An 11,879-nucleotide genomic window follows, 5' to 3' on the forward strand; every position below is an offset into this window, starting at 1 on the left:
ACACACACACACACACACACACACACACACACACACACACACACACACACGTAAAAACATCAGCACCTCCAGCAGCAGGTGATTATTGCTCATTTTTAGCTCATTTAAGATAAACTTTAACAATAAAGACATAAAATATACAAATTTCTCTAAAGTCTGCCATTTTCTTTTTCATGAACATTTATTATCCCTAAAACATCTAAAGAAAATGAACTATTAGACAATAAGTCCCTTTCTAGATGTAAAATCTAACAGAAACCCTTGTCTTGTTTCACATAGACCTGGCTCTCCCCCTGCTGTGGTTCTKCTCGTCATGTGGTCCACAACAAGAGGATTTGAAGCTCAGGTTGTGATGAAAGCTAGAACCTGTGACCTGCACGAGCAAAAACACGTGAAGCCCCCCCACCCCCGAACAAACCATGTGCCACTTTCCTTTAAAAAAATGCTTTAACTTCCCACAAATCTGCACTCATCAATCTGTGTTTGTGGTCGTTGTTCCTGTTCAACAAGTCAGAGGGGGAGGCTCCTCTGGGAGCCTATCAGGAGACAGCTGGAGCACCACCACCACCTCTGCTGTCTGCACCATCATTAGCTTCAGTCCAGAGCCAAGAGGGGCTGCAGGTTAATGCAACCAAGTGTTCTCGTAACAATCTGGATTTGAACCCCCACCCCTCACTGCATTCCTTTATTCCTCAGCTTCACGACGCACACAACAATCCTCATGACATCAAAACTACGTCCAGATGCAGCTCTGGAGGGGGCAGATCCTCCGCTCCAGCCACTCCAAAGCCTCGTAAAAATGGGAGAACCAGCCCACGTGGACCCAACGACCCCAGGTTTTTTTTCTCAACATGACACAGCACAAGCAAAGCAGTGAGAGGAGAAAAGTCATCATGCAAAAAAAAAAAAAAAAAAAAACGACTCAACTCAGAAAAAATGGTGGACTTCTTGATGTGGATTTCATTTGGAGGATCAAAGTCCACAAAAAGACTTTGTGTCCTAAGTCTGACACCACTCTTCAGTTACTGCATCAAGAAGCTTTAATGTTTTGTTTATTTTATTTAAATCATTTATAGGATAAACATATTGCAGCCAAAAAAAGGTATACATTAATTCAGCCTGGATTTGCATTTTAGTCAGATTTATCTACAATCATGCAAACAAGATGCTGATATTCTGATACTTTTACTTTCTTTTAAGTTTATTCTGTGCTACGTAACAAAACATATTCGTTCTGCATTCATTCATTTAGTCTCTCAATGGAAAAAATGACAATTAAAAACAGTAAAAACAGCTCAAAAAGATGTTTGATAGTTGCTCATTTTAGGTCACTTCTTATTTCTAAATTTCTACATTTTATGGGAATTTTTGCACTTTTTACTCCTTTAGAAGTCAGAGGTGTCAAGTAACTCAGTACAAATACTTTGTCACTTTACTTAAGTACAAATTTTGGTTATTTATACTTTAGTGGAGTAATTATTATTCAGCCCACTTTTTTCTTCTACGCCTTACATTTTAATTCAATTATCTGTACTTTCTACTACTTTTAAAAATGCAAAAAGTATTTCACTTCTAACTATGACTTTTTTTATTCCATCTTTCCATTGTTCAGAAAAATAAATCAATAGAAATCCATCCAGACACATRGAGCCCATGGATAGAGTGAATTTGATTGTGGTTGGATGAGAAGTGTAAATATAAACCATTGGACTGAACTCACTCCATCACACCTGAATGACACAAATCACATCACATTCCAGCAGGACAAACTGGAGCACATGGAGCCTAAAATGAAGATGATCATGGCTAAAACAACTAGTCTAGTTAGTTAATTCAAAAATTTTTCAACATTAACATTTTAATTTAACGTTAAACTCATTATTGACTTTAGAAGGATGGGGTGGGGGTACGCTTAGAACCCTGAGCTTTTGTTTTTTTTAAGTGTTCATTACTTTTACTTCTATACTTTAAGTAGTTTTAAAACCAGTACTTTTATACTTTTACTTGAGTAAAAAGCTCAAGTTGATACTTCTACTTCCAAAAAAGTACTTTAAACCCTATCTGTACTTCTATTTAAGTAATGCATGTGAATACTTTTGACACCTCTGTTAGACGTTGATAAACGATGACAACGTAATTTTATAAAAATTTTACAAATATTAAAAAACTCAAGAGGTAAAACAAAAGGAAAAAAAGAAAAAGGATTCTACAAACAGAGAAACTTCAACAGACGTTTGTGCCGTTGATGTACAGGAAGCTGATCAGTTATAAAATGATCTATTTATGATTATTAAATACTTTTCATTGGATGAATGCATATTACTCTCATACATGGGTTTTAGATCATCTTGGGTTGAAAATGACAAAGTTGCAGCCGTTTAAAAATCTTGAGAATCTTGTCACACAGGGTGGTGCTCTCATCTACCACATTAGATTTCAGCTTAACACGTGTAAAACCGACCGAGTCAAATCCAGTTTTGTGGTGACTAATGGCGATTAGCTGTGATGACCATGTCTTTGAATAATGATTTTCAGGATGTTTCTTTAAAATCTGCCCAGTGGTTCATAATATATTTTACTAACAGACAACACAACTGACTCCCACAGCTAATGGCAAAGCTCCTGATTAGCCTTTGGAGGACGTGTTGGGAATGACTCTCAGCTACCACATCAAATCTGAGCACAACATCTGTAAAACCAACTGRATGAAATCTGCAGYGACCRTCTTGAACTGGTTTATCTAKAAAAGATTTGTTCAAAKCCATTTAGTGGTTCATGAGACAGAGTTATGAGCAAAACTTCAAACTGTGATCACGCAGCATCAGTGTGTGCAGCCTGGGATCAKATTTTACATCAGTTCCTATAAAACTGATTATTATAGGAAATGTTTTTATGGTCAGCTGGCTCTGGTCATCCTTACAGTAAATAAATGTAAAATTAAATCTATCCAACATGGCCTTTTGTATTTCCTGCTTATGTAATATAATTGTTTTATTCTGTTTTTAAGACTTTACCCTGCAGCTGATTGTATAAACATACATTATCAGATCAAACTGTGAACAGACTTTCATGTTTGATTTTTCTTTTAAAGCAAGTTTTTTTTCTAGAAAAGTGACGATCTAAAACGTGAAGTATATATTTKTGCAGTTATAATCTATGACAGCTTTTATTCTGGAACTAAATTAGTCCCACTTTGAGCTGAAAGTGTGGATGAACTTTTCTTYCTGTCCTGAGTCAGAGAGGCCACCTGTTGGCTCTAAACCTCTGAGCAGCTTTGTGGATTTGCACTCACCGATGATTTTCTCCTGGTAGCCCTTGGTGAAGAACTGCATGGCGGTGGCGGCCCTCCACGGGGTCTTGAGGAGTCCCTGCCGCTGAGGGTCCTCCCCGAGCCCCCGCAGGATGGTGGTGTAGGCGGCTGCCAGGGACGGCARGCTCATCTCGTTGTCCTCCACGCTCCTGGTCCGCTCCTCCTTCCAGCTCTCCATCACCGAGGCGGTCGGCCGGTGCGAGCCGGGCTCCGCCGCCGGGGYGGCGGTGCTCCGCCCGCCGCTGCCTCCGCCGGGCGGCCGCTTCACCAGCGCGTCAAAGTGTCCGTTCAGCACCGAGCTGCTGTCCTCRCCGGAGTCTTTCCTCTCGTTTGAACCGTACTTTGTTGTTTTGGAGTGCTCCATCACTTTCAGCTTCTCCTTCCTGCTGGGTGAGTTTGACCAGTTTGTCTCGTTGGACAGATGCTGCCTCGTTCTRGTGTCAACTCCACACTTCAGCAACCTCAGCATCCGCAGGCTTTATAAGAGCGGGTAATCCACTGAGCTCTCCTATTGGCTGAGAGGCAGCAGGGGGCGGGGTCAACTCACTCCATTCATATTTCTAGTTACTAAAGTTGACTCATCACAGCAATACATTTCCCTCTTTACAGTACTTCAGTGAATTTTTTGAGGATTTATTTACAAAGTATTGTTTAATTGTAACTTTTATTTTCCTTTTTTTTACATTCAAAACCTAAAAATAATACTTTTACTTTTTCAAGCACTTTATAGACCTCTGCTCAAAGTCAGTTCATGCCAWCTTCGGGCTCCATTACCTGTTGGGGACATTTAATAAAACTAATTCATAAAAAGTTGTATGTAGGCCTTATGCTGCGTTCCAGTTGTCCTCGAGGTCAAAGTTTCAACACGACCCAAGCAGCCCGAGCAGCATGTAGTAAACAGCAGGGTTATAGTTAACTAAAACTAACTAAATAATGAAAACTGAAATTGAAAAAAATAACATTTTAGTTAACTGAAGTAAAAATTGTAATACAGTGAAAGGGATAACTAGCTAAAATTGTATAATCTTTTTACAAAAACTAACTGAAATAATAGATAGAATATCCTTAGTTTTAATGTTTGTCAATTTATTTTGAGCTGTGTGGACTGATTAAACTAGCCCAGCCATGTAGCACCAGGATCTTCTTAAAACTATTGCCCAAGTACTTTGTTGTCAAAAYTGTGTTACGAGATTATTTTAGGAAGGTGTTGCTATAACAGACTGCTTTGACTGACGATCAAATAGCTGTTGGTTAATTAACTCACAGGAACATCACAAGCTGGAGGTTACATATTCAAACTACAAAAATAACTAATATTAGAACTAAAAAATTATTATTAATATTTTACAGTTTATATAATCTACCTAATGTTTTAAATTATGCCAGAAAAGCTGTTTGTGTTATGGATTAATTAACAGAAGATAAACAGGAAAACGTCTCATTTCACAACACAAGTCAGCAGATTTGATCTTATTTAGCTCAATGTGATCTGAGCAGAACATAATGTAACAGTTTAAAATTAAAATAATCTTATAAAGTTGATGTAATCACTGTTATTTATTGAACTGGTTAGCAGATATTAGCTTGTGGAGTATATACAGAGTTTAGCACTGTTGAATCATGCTACAATTTAACACAAACTATTAAATGTTACAGCTGATTTGTCTTCTGATTAATATTTAGACCTACAGAGTGTCAAATAATATAAATGTAAATATTTTTAGGTTTCTAGAGGAACCTGACTTGTTGAGAAGATGTTAGCTGATAGAGACAAGTTTCATCCTATAACCAGAGAACATCTTCTAACCTGTTGACTGGTAAATATAAAATATTCTTATTTTTTATGACAGTAAGATGAAATAATAAATATACTTTATTACTAGCTGAAGTCATCATTTTTCAACTAGCTAAAGTCTAAGTTACAGGCTGACTTCAGGTCTGGTTTAGATCATTGTTACTTATAAATTATATATACAGTATATATTTGGTATAAATCTGCTGTTTTACATGATTATTGAATGAAATTGACATAATTATTAATTTATTGTGAAAACATGACCGATAATCTGTGAAACAGATCCAGTTCAGTTTGCTGTTTATCTATTAGTTTCTATGGAGGCTGTGAGCTGTTGCCCTGTTAGACGCCATTTTTGCTCCTCCATCCTGTCACAGCTGCTACCACCAGTGGACGGTATGGGCGGGGCTCAGTCTAGTGATATTTAAGTCCATGGTTGGAACTTACCATGAAAGAAGATGTTTCTGCTCTAAAAAATAAAGAGATGAGTCATGCCAGCTGGTTTCACTAAGATTAGTCGAGTAAATTGAGCAAATAATATACATATATTGCGCAATTTACTCAAYCTGGCTCAGAACCAGTTTAGTTCAGTAAATTCAACAGTTTATTTCTTAGAGTGTATAAAAGTACTTTTACTTTCCCAGTTGTTATGACTTTTACTTGAGTAGTTTTCTCAAAGAAATTTATTTTTACCAAAGACATTTTCTGTTCATGTAATTTTTACTTAGTTTTATTTTTCAAGTACTTCTCTTACACAGCCAGTACTTCCTGTAGCTCCTTTTATGTTGCTGTAGGCCTCTGGCAGCCTCCCTGACCAGTTTATGTCTTGTCTTTTCATAAATTTTGGATGGGCATCCAGTTCTTGGTAATGAAGGCAGTTGTGTACGGACTCCGATTTAACATGAGTTTAAATGTGATTAATTCTGAACAGCCACATCCCCAGATATAATAGGGTGCACATACTTATGCAGCCACCTTATTTCAGTTTTTTATTTCCCTCTGTAAAATATTTATTTTTGTTTTCTATTAAGTCGTACGTTATAGCTCACATCAAACGTAGAGAAAGTTCTGAAATTATTTATCTTGGTCTCATTATTTACATCATAAAAACCTGGAATTTAACAGGAGTGTGTAGACTTTTTATATCTATTTTCTACGTAATTATATTTTATTTTATATCTAAATAATGTCTCTGACATATATTTCATGGACATCTGGAGAGCTTTCTTAGCATGGACAGTCCCCTGAGAAGGGCCGACTAGCCCACCTTTATTTAATTTCAGCAGATGGTACATTTCTCCTTTCACAAATTCAGACTCAGGAACAAGGCTTTTCCTGCATGRAGCACAGTCCTTGCCCTGCACAAGATGGCTGCTTATTCTCCAACAATGAAAAGTCACATGATAGTGCCTCTAGTCAATATACCTCAATGGCTTTGAACCTATTAGGWCTTCAGAGTTTACACGTGAATAAGTAACCATAAAAAAAATCAATAAACAAACAGACGGGTTAAAAAGTGATAGTTCAGATCTTTGAAAATAGGGTTCCATGAAATTATTAAGAAGAATTAATACCTTACACTGCAAACTTTAAAAAAAAAGAATAAAAAATAAAATAAAATAAAATAAAATAGGCAGAGAATAACAGGATGGTGTATTACARATAGTGGYATATCACACATTTACAGTGGRAAAGACGGTGTTTGGTCCTCTGAAGTTCATAGGGCGTAACTGATGCAGGGTACCATGGGACACGTCCCCCACACTTTGCATATCTGTGTCCTCTGTCCACTGCACTGTTTTCAGCCATTACAACTCTTTAATGCATTGTGAAGAAGCGGTAACCAATCAAAAATGTTCTTTATACTCAAAGGTGACAGTTTTGATGCCCATGTTAAAGGTGAACGACTGTAACCGTGTTTAATTCAAGCACAATAACAAGCAGGGGTGCACATAACATTTTCAGTGAGTGACTCAGGTGAGCATCAGGAGATGGTGTTTGGTACTCACCCATATGTAGAGTGGTCTTAATTTGTGCAGTCTTCCTCACTGTCCTCCTCAGGGTCCTCTGCTTCTGCTTCCTGCATGGCCGATGATGMAGATGCACCTCCCTGTCCTTGGTTGAGCCTTCGATTAGCTGTTTCCATCCACAGGTCAACAGCTGGCTTTGGATCAAAAGTCTCTGTGGTCTGCTTTGACAGGTTCATCAGGGCTGAGAGACSAGTGACAGACAAGGTCTGTACTTGGTATTTATTATAAAGATGTGAGAATTCCCTCTCACAATCTGCACTGCTTAAAGGCAGTGTAAGAGACAACTTAACCAACTTGTTGATGTTGGAGGTTCTAAGTAGTTTTGAAATGCAAAAAGAATAAATGGGAGTGAGACCAAAAACAGTAAGATGCAGGTTCTCAGGAGGTTATAGGGTTAAATATAAAATCAGGTGGAACGGTTGATGGAGCAACATGTTGCCTCTCAGCACAAAGGTTGTTAGATCCAACGCCTGAGTCCTTTCTGGGTTTTTTACATGTTCTCCCCATGCAGGAGTGGCTTTTTATTATATTTATATTAACTAATTATTTCCATTAYTTTATCAACTGTTGGCATGTTGTCCATAATTTTACAGTTAAATGCACTATGAATAAATAAAACTTGCCCATTTTTATTATTTCTATTTGTATAACAAAGTTCATAACCTTCAATTTGAAAGTGATTTATATTTTCATCATTTAACTAGACTGCTTTTGTACTAAAATAACTTTTTAAAWACTGTTATTTTTGATAAACTAGCATTCATACTTATACTACTACAATGAATAATAGAGAAACCTACATTTGCCATTTTGTTATTAAATTGCTCATTATAATACTCACAATCTTTGATTACCAGGGGGGGAAAAATTGCAACAATCATATTTTTTACACGATTTAATGACCTTATGAAGTCAATCTTTGTCATGATGACTATCACAACTAAGCAGCCTTAGTGGTCACAAAAACTGACACTTTTACAGTTGTTGAGCTCAGATTTGAGGTAGTAGCAGAGTCATTCACAACACAAACTCGGAGATCATACTGTTATTTTTAAGGTTTTTAAATCAGCTACAACTCCATTTTTCAACGAGATATGAGCTAACTTTCAGAAAAGCGGATGACGTGCATTCCTTCAAGAAACAATAAGCCTTTATGTAAAATGAGTTGTCTTGAAAATGCAAATTATAAAAGATTCAACATGATTCAACAAGCTCAGCTTGAGTGCACATTTTATATAAAAATAAAAACACAGGAAATATGAACAAATAYATTTAATTGTTAAAATACAGTAAAGTGTTTATAGAAAAGTAAAATCACAACGTCTTCTCCATATTCAACATGAACTATGACCAAACTACTGTCATTTATGAGAAACCAAAGTTAGATCAGTTTTTGTTAAAAGCAAACGCTGACAGCTTTGAGGAGGGATCCAGGGGTTTCTTCTTCTTGGCATTATTTTCATCAGCTTGAGCCGTTTCATTGTCTCCACCTCCGTCGGCTCTTTTTCTTTTCTTCATCTCTGCTGCTGCGTCTCCACTTTGTCCTTTTGCTCTTTCTGTCCACGACTGAAAGGGAAGGGGGGGTGGGGTGGGGGGGCACAACAGCATGAAACGCACACGTTAATTACCGATCGGGACAAAACAGAAATGGTTTCTCGTGCGTCGGACGCCGGCTCGGAACACCTACATGAGGATGACTAACCACACGCGCGGACACTCAGGCGTGCAGAGGGAAATTGCATCCTGTCATGTATAATCACTATTGACAGGCCCGCCGGCTCTTTTCTCTTCAGGCTGAGACAAAAGGAAGCTTTTTCCTGAACGTAATGGAGCTGTGATGAATCATCGGGCTGGTCTGGTGGACATGCATCTCTAACACACACACACACACACACACACACACAATAAACACACACACTTCAACCGCGGCACTTGATGAAGCTCTGTCATTAACCCTGAACAGATTCACTGGAGTGGACGCACCGACACCACAAGCAGAGCGGTTAGACATGAAAAGCTGTGGTGCTGTCTTTTTAACTGTTATTTTGTTGTTTCTGAACTGAAGCTGTGGCTCAAACATCAAGAAGTCTTCTGAGCCGGCACAGGTTGTGTATTTGTCACCTGAAGCTGAAAAGTAATACGCAGACAATGTCTTCATTTATCTATTAGAATKACTTGATGGATTTTAATGAAACACTCACAAAGTGATCTTTAGTGAGTACGTCTACAATTATCTATCCATCGCAATCAACTGATTCCAAAATGGCCACCACAGCAAAGTGACTTTATCCACAGCTATAACTCTGTAAATTATACACACACGTCAGCCAAATTTCAGTGTGGTGGTTGTTGTGACTTATTCCAAACACATACTCTGAGTGCTAACAAAACACACAAGCTCATATTTTAAAGGCTTTCAGGAGTCCACCATGWTTGTCTGTTAGCAAAATATCTTGCTATTTGACAGATTTCAATGAAACTTTCATCAGTGTTCCCACACCTTGGTTAACATCAAATTCAAGGACCTTTCAAGGACTTTCCAAGACCCATTTCCTCAAATACAAGAACTGCCTGAATTTACTTGCTGCTACTGCTAAATWAGTTATAAATGGTTTTATTACAATGCAAATCCAATAGCTCTTCAGCAACTGTGTTCATTTTGCAAAGCACAAACTTGATGACTCCGACTCACGTTGACAATTCACCTGCGAGAAGATTGCACGCATGATGCACGTGCTGTTACCAACACGTTAACTGTTAATTATGTACAGGAAACRAGAGTGCAGTCCTGAACAAAACATGAAGGACCGTTGTCATTCATGTAAAATATCCAAGGATTAAAGTAAAACTATCTTTTGTCCTAAATTTCCTTCTACACCTAATAATGTTACAGGAACATGCCATCACCCCTACCCCACATTTGAGAGACTTGTGTCCGCATCGACCACTTCCCAAAGGATTTTAGGTGGTGCCTCCTGTGAAACTTAATAAATCTCACTACCAATTGTACATTCACATATAAATACATATACATATAAAAATAGTAGTAATAGAAGCACACATGCGCAGGAGGAGAGTTGCGCACTCCTAGCAGCAGAGTTAAGTTGTAACTTCGAGTTGTAGTTGTAATTAAAATATAGACATAAATTTAAGAAAAATACACATAAATAAATGATAAATTATGAGTCTGTAACTTTAATTATATCTGTGTAAATGTTATTTTACACATTTGTAACATTTTTTCTGTGACTTTACATTCAGAAAATATTTGTGTATCATTTTATCTTATTTTTTGAAGGTGAAATTTTTAAATACAAACAAGTCTTTTCTGCATGTACACAAATCTAAATTTTTTGCAGGTGAATTTTTTTCACAGGTACACAAATCCTAATTTTACAAGTTACAAATCAAAAAAATTCAGGTGGGTTTCGACTTGGTTATTGTTCAGATAAAATAAACTGTTGATTTCAGATCAGTTAATATTATTATAAGAAACTACTGAACAGAGAGCAGAAAAGTTTTATTTCTGGCATAAATTCACTCAGAGGTAGGATGTTTTTAGGGGTTCATCACTTTCAGTTTAATTTACTCAGAAAACCAGCTTCATTATTAAGTCTGCAGTATGATCGTTATTTTATAATTAGTCATTATTACTGTGTGCAGAAACAAAAGAACGCATCAAGTTCAAAGAAAAATACAGTTTTTGGTATTAATAAGTAGGAACTTGCCTGTTTCAGTACAAATATTTGCTCCCGAGCAGAAAAGTCAGATGCTGCAACTGTTAACAGCAAAATGAAACTGATAAAGAGGAAAAGACTGAAAACCTAAAAGTAGTGTGCTGCGGACTGACCAGCTGACAGGATTATCATAAGATCAATGCTTTGCACCCAGCTGGGTTCCCAGGCAACAGGACGGCCCTCCGCCTCCCTCACATCCACTTCCTGTTTGGTCTGGTCGGGTCTGACAGAATTAATGTATGCAGGGTCAGGAGCAGAAGTGTTTTATTACTGACAGCTGCCCTCATTTATTCACCCACCCACAGRTGGAACAGGGTACAGAGTTTGACTAAAAGCCTTTTACTGATGGATTCTCTTGTCTATGGGAGGAAACACCTGCAACTAAAAACAATCTATTCCTCTTCTTAAATGTCACTATTAAACCATGACAGCATCTCTGCATCTGCTCATTACAGGCCACACCTGCTGTCACTTAAGAGTAACTAAAAACATAAATAAATTATAGTTTCGTAACATCTGTTGACTTTTTCTTCAAGTCATCGGAACAATAACTTCAGAGTCTGACAGACGACAGTATGGTCGTGTTATTGATCTAAACCCTGCTAATTCAGGTTTGATAAGCTGAATTTCTTTGTACCTGGATCAGCAGCATCTGTTTCTTCCTCTGTGTACTTGTACACAGGTGCAAACAGTAACACCGGGGGTTGATGGGACCAAAAGTACAATGATATGGAGCAGAGCTGATGGAACAGAGCTGGTGAAGTGAACAGAGTTTAAAGCTGTACTCTGCACATCTAGTTGAACAACTTGTTAAAGCTATAATAGCTATAAAAACATGCAAAGATTCAATGATTCTGACTTTAATGTTTTTATCGTCTATAGCAGGGGTGCCCAAACATTTTCCTTGAGTGGGCCAAAATGAAAATCTATCGGGGGCTGCGGGCCAAATGCAGTAATATAATATATGAAATACAAATATTTTTTAAAGTAAAGTCCTTTATTTTTAA

The 11,879-nt window shown here is 37.5% G+C and overlaps 2 protein-coding genes across 2 annotated transcripts in view; both read right to left on the minus strand.

Moving 5' to 3' along the window:
- gch1 (GTP cyclohydrolase 1) overlaps window positions 1-3,794 on the minus strand; it is a 30,827-nt gene extending 27,033 nt beyond the window's left edge. Inside the window, exon 1 of the mRNA XM_014018632.1 lies at window positions 3,293-3,794. Coding sequence (XP_013874086.1) covers window positions 3,293-3,779 — 487 coding nt within the window. The 5' untranslated portion in view covers window positions 3,780-3,794. The remainder of the gene's footprint in view (window positions 1-3,292) is intronic.
- A 4,598-nt stretch (window positions 3,795-8,392) lies between these two features.
- Window positions 8,393-11,879, minus strand: part of wdhd1 (WD repeat and HMG-box DNA binding protein 1) — a gene marked incomplete at its 5' end in the record, with an annotated part of 31,411 nt that continues 27,924 nt past the window's right edge. The window contains 1 exon segment of the mRNA XM_014018633.1: window positions 8,393-8,701. Coding sequence (XP_013874087.1) covers window positions 8,522-8,701 — 180 coding nt within the window.

Source organism: Austrofundulus limnaeus, unplaced genomic scaffold, assembly GCF_001266775.1.
Source record: "Austrofundulus limnaeus strain Quisiro unplaced genomic scaffold, Austrofundulus_limnaeus-1.0 Scaffold197, whole genome shotgun sequence".
Classification (NCBI taxonomy): Eukaryota; Metazoa; Chordata; class Actinopteri; order Cyprinodontiformes; family Rivulidae; genus Austrofundulus; species Austrofundulus limnaeus.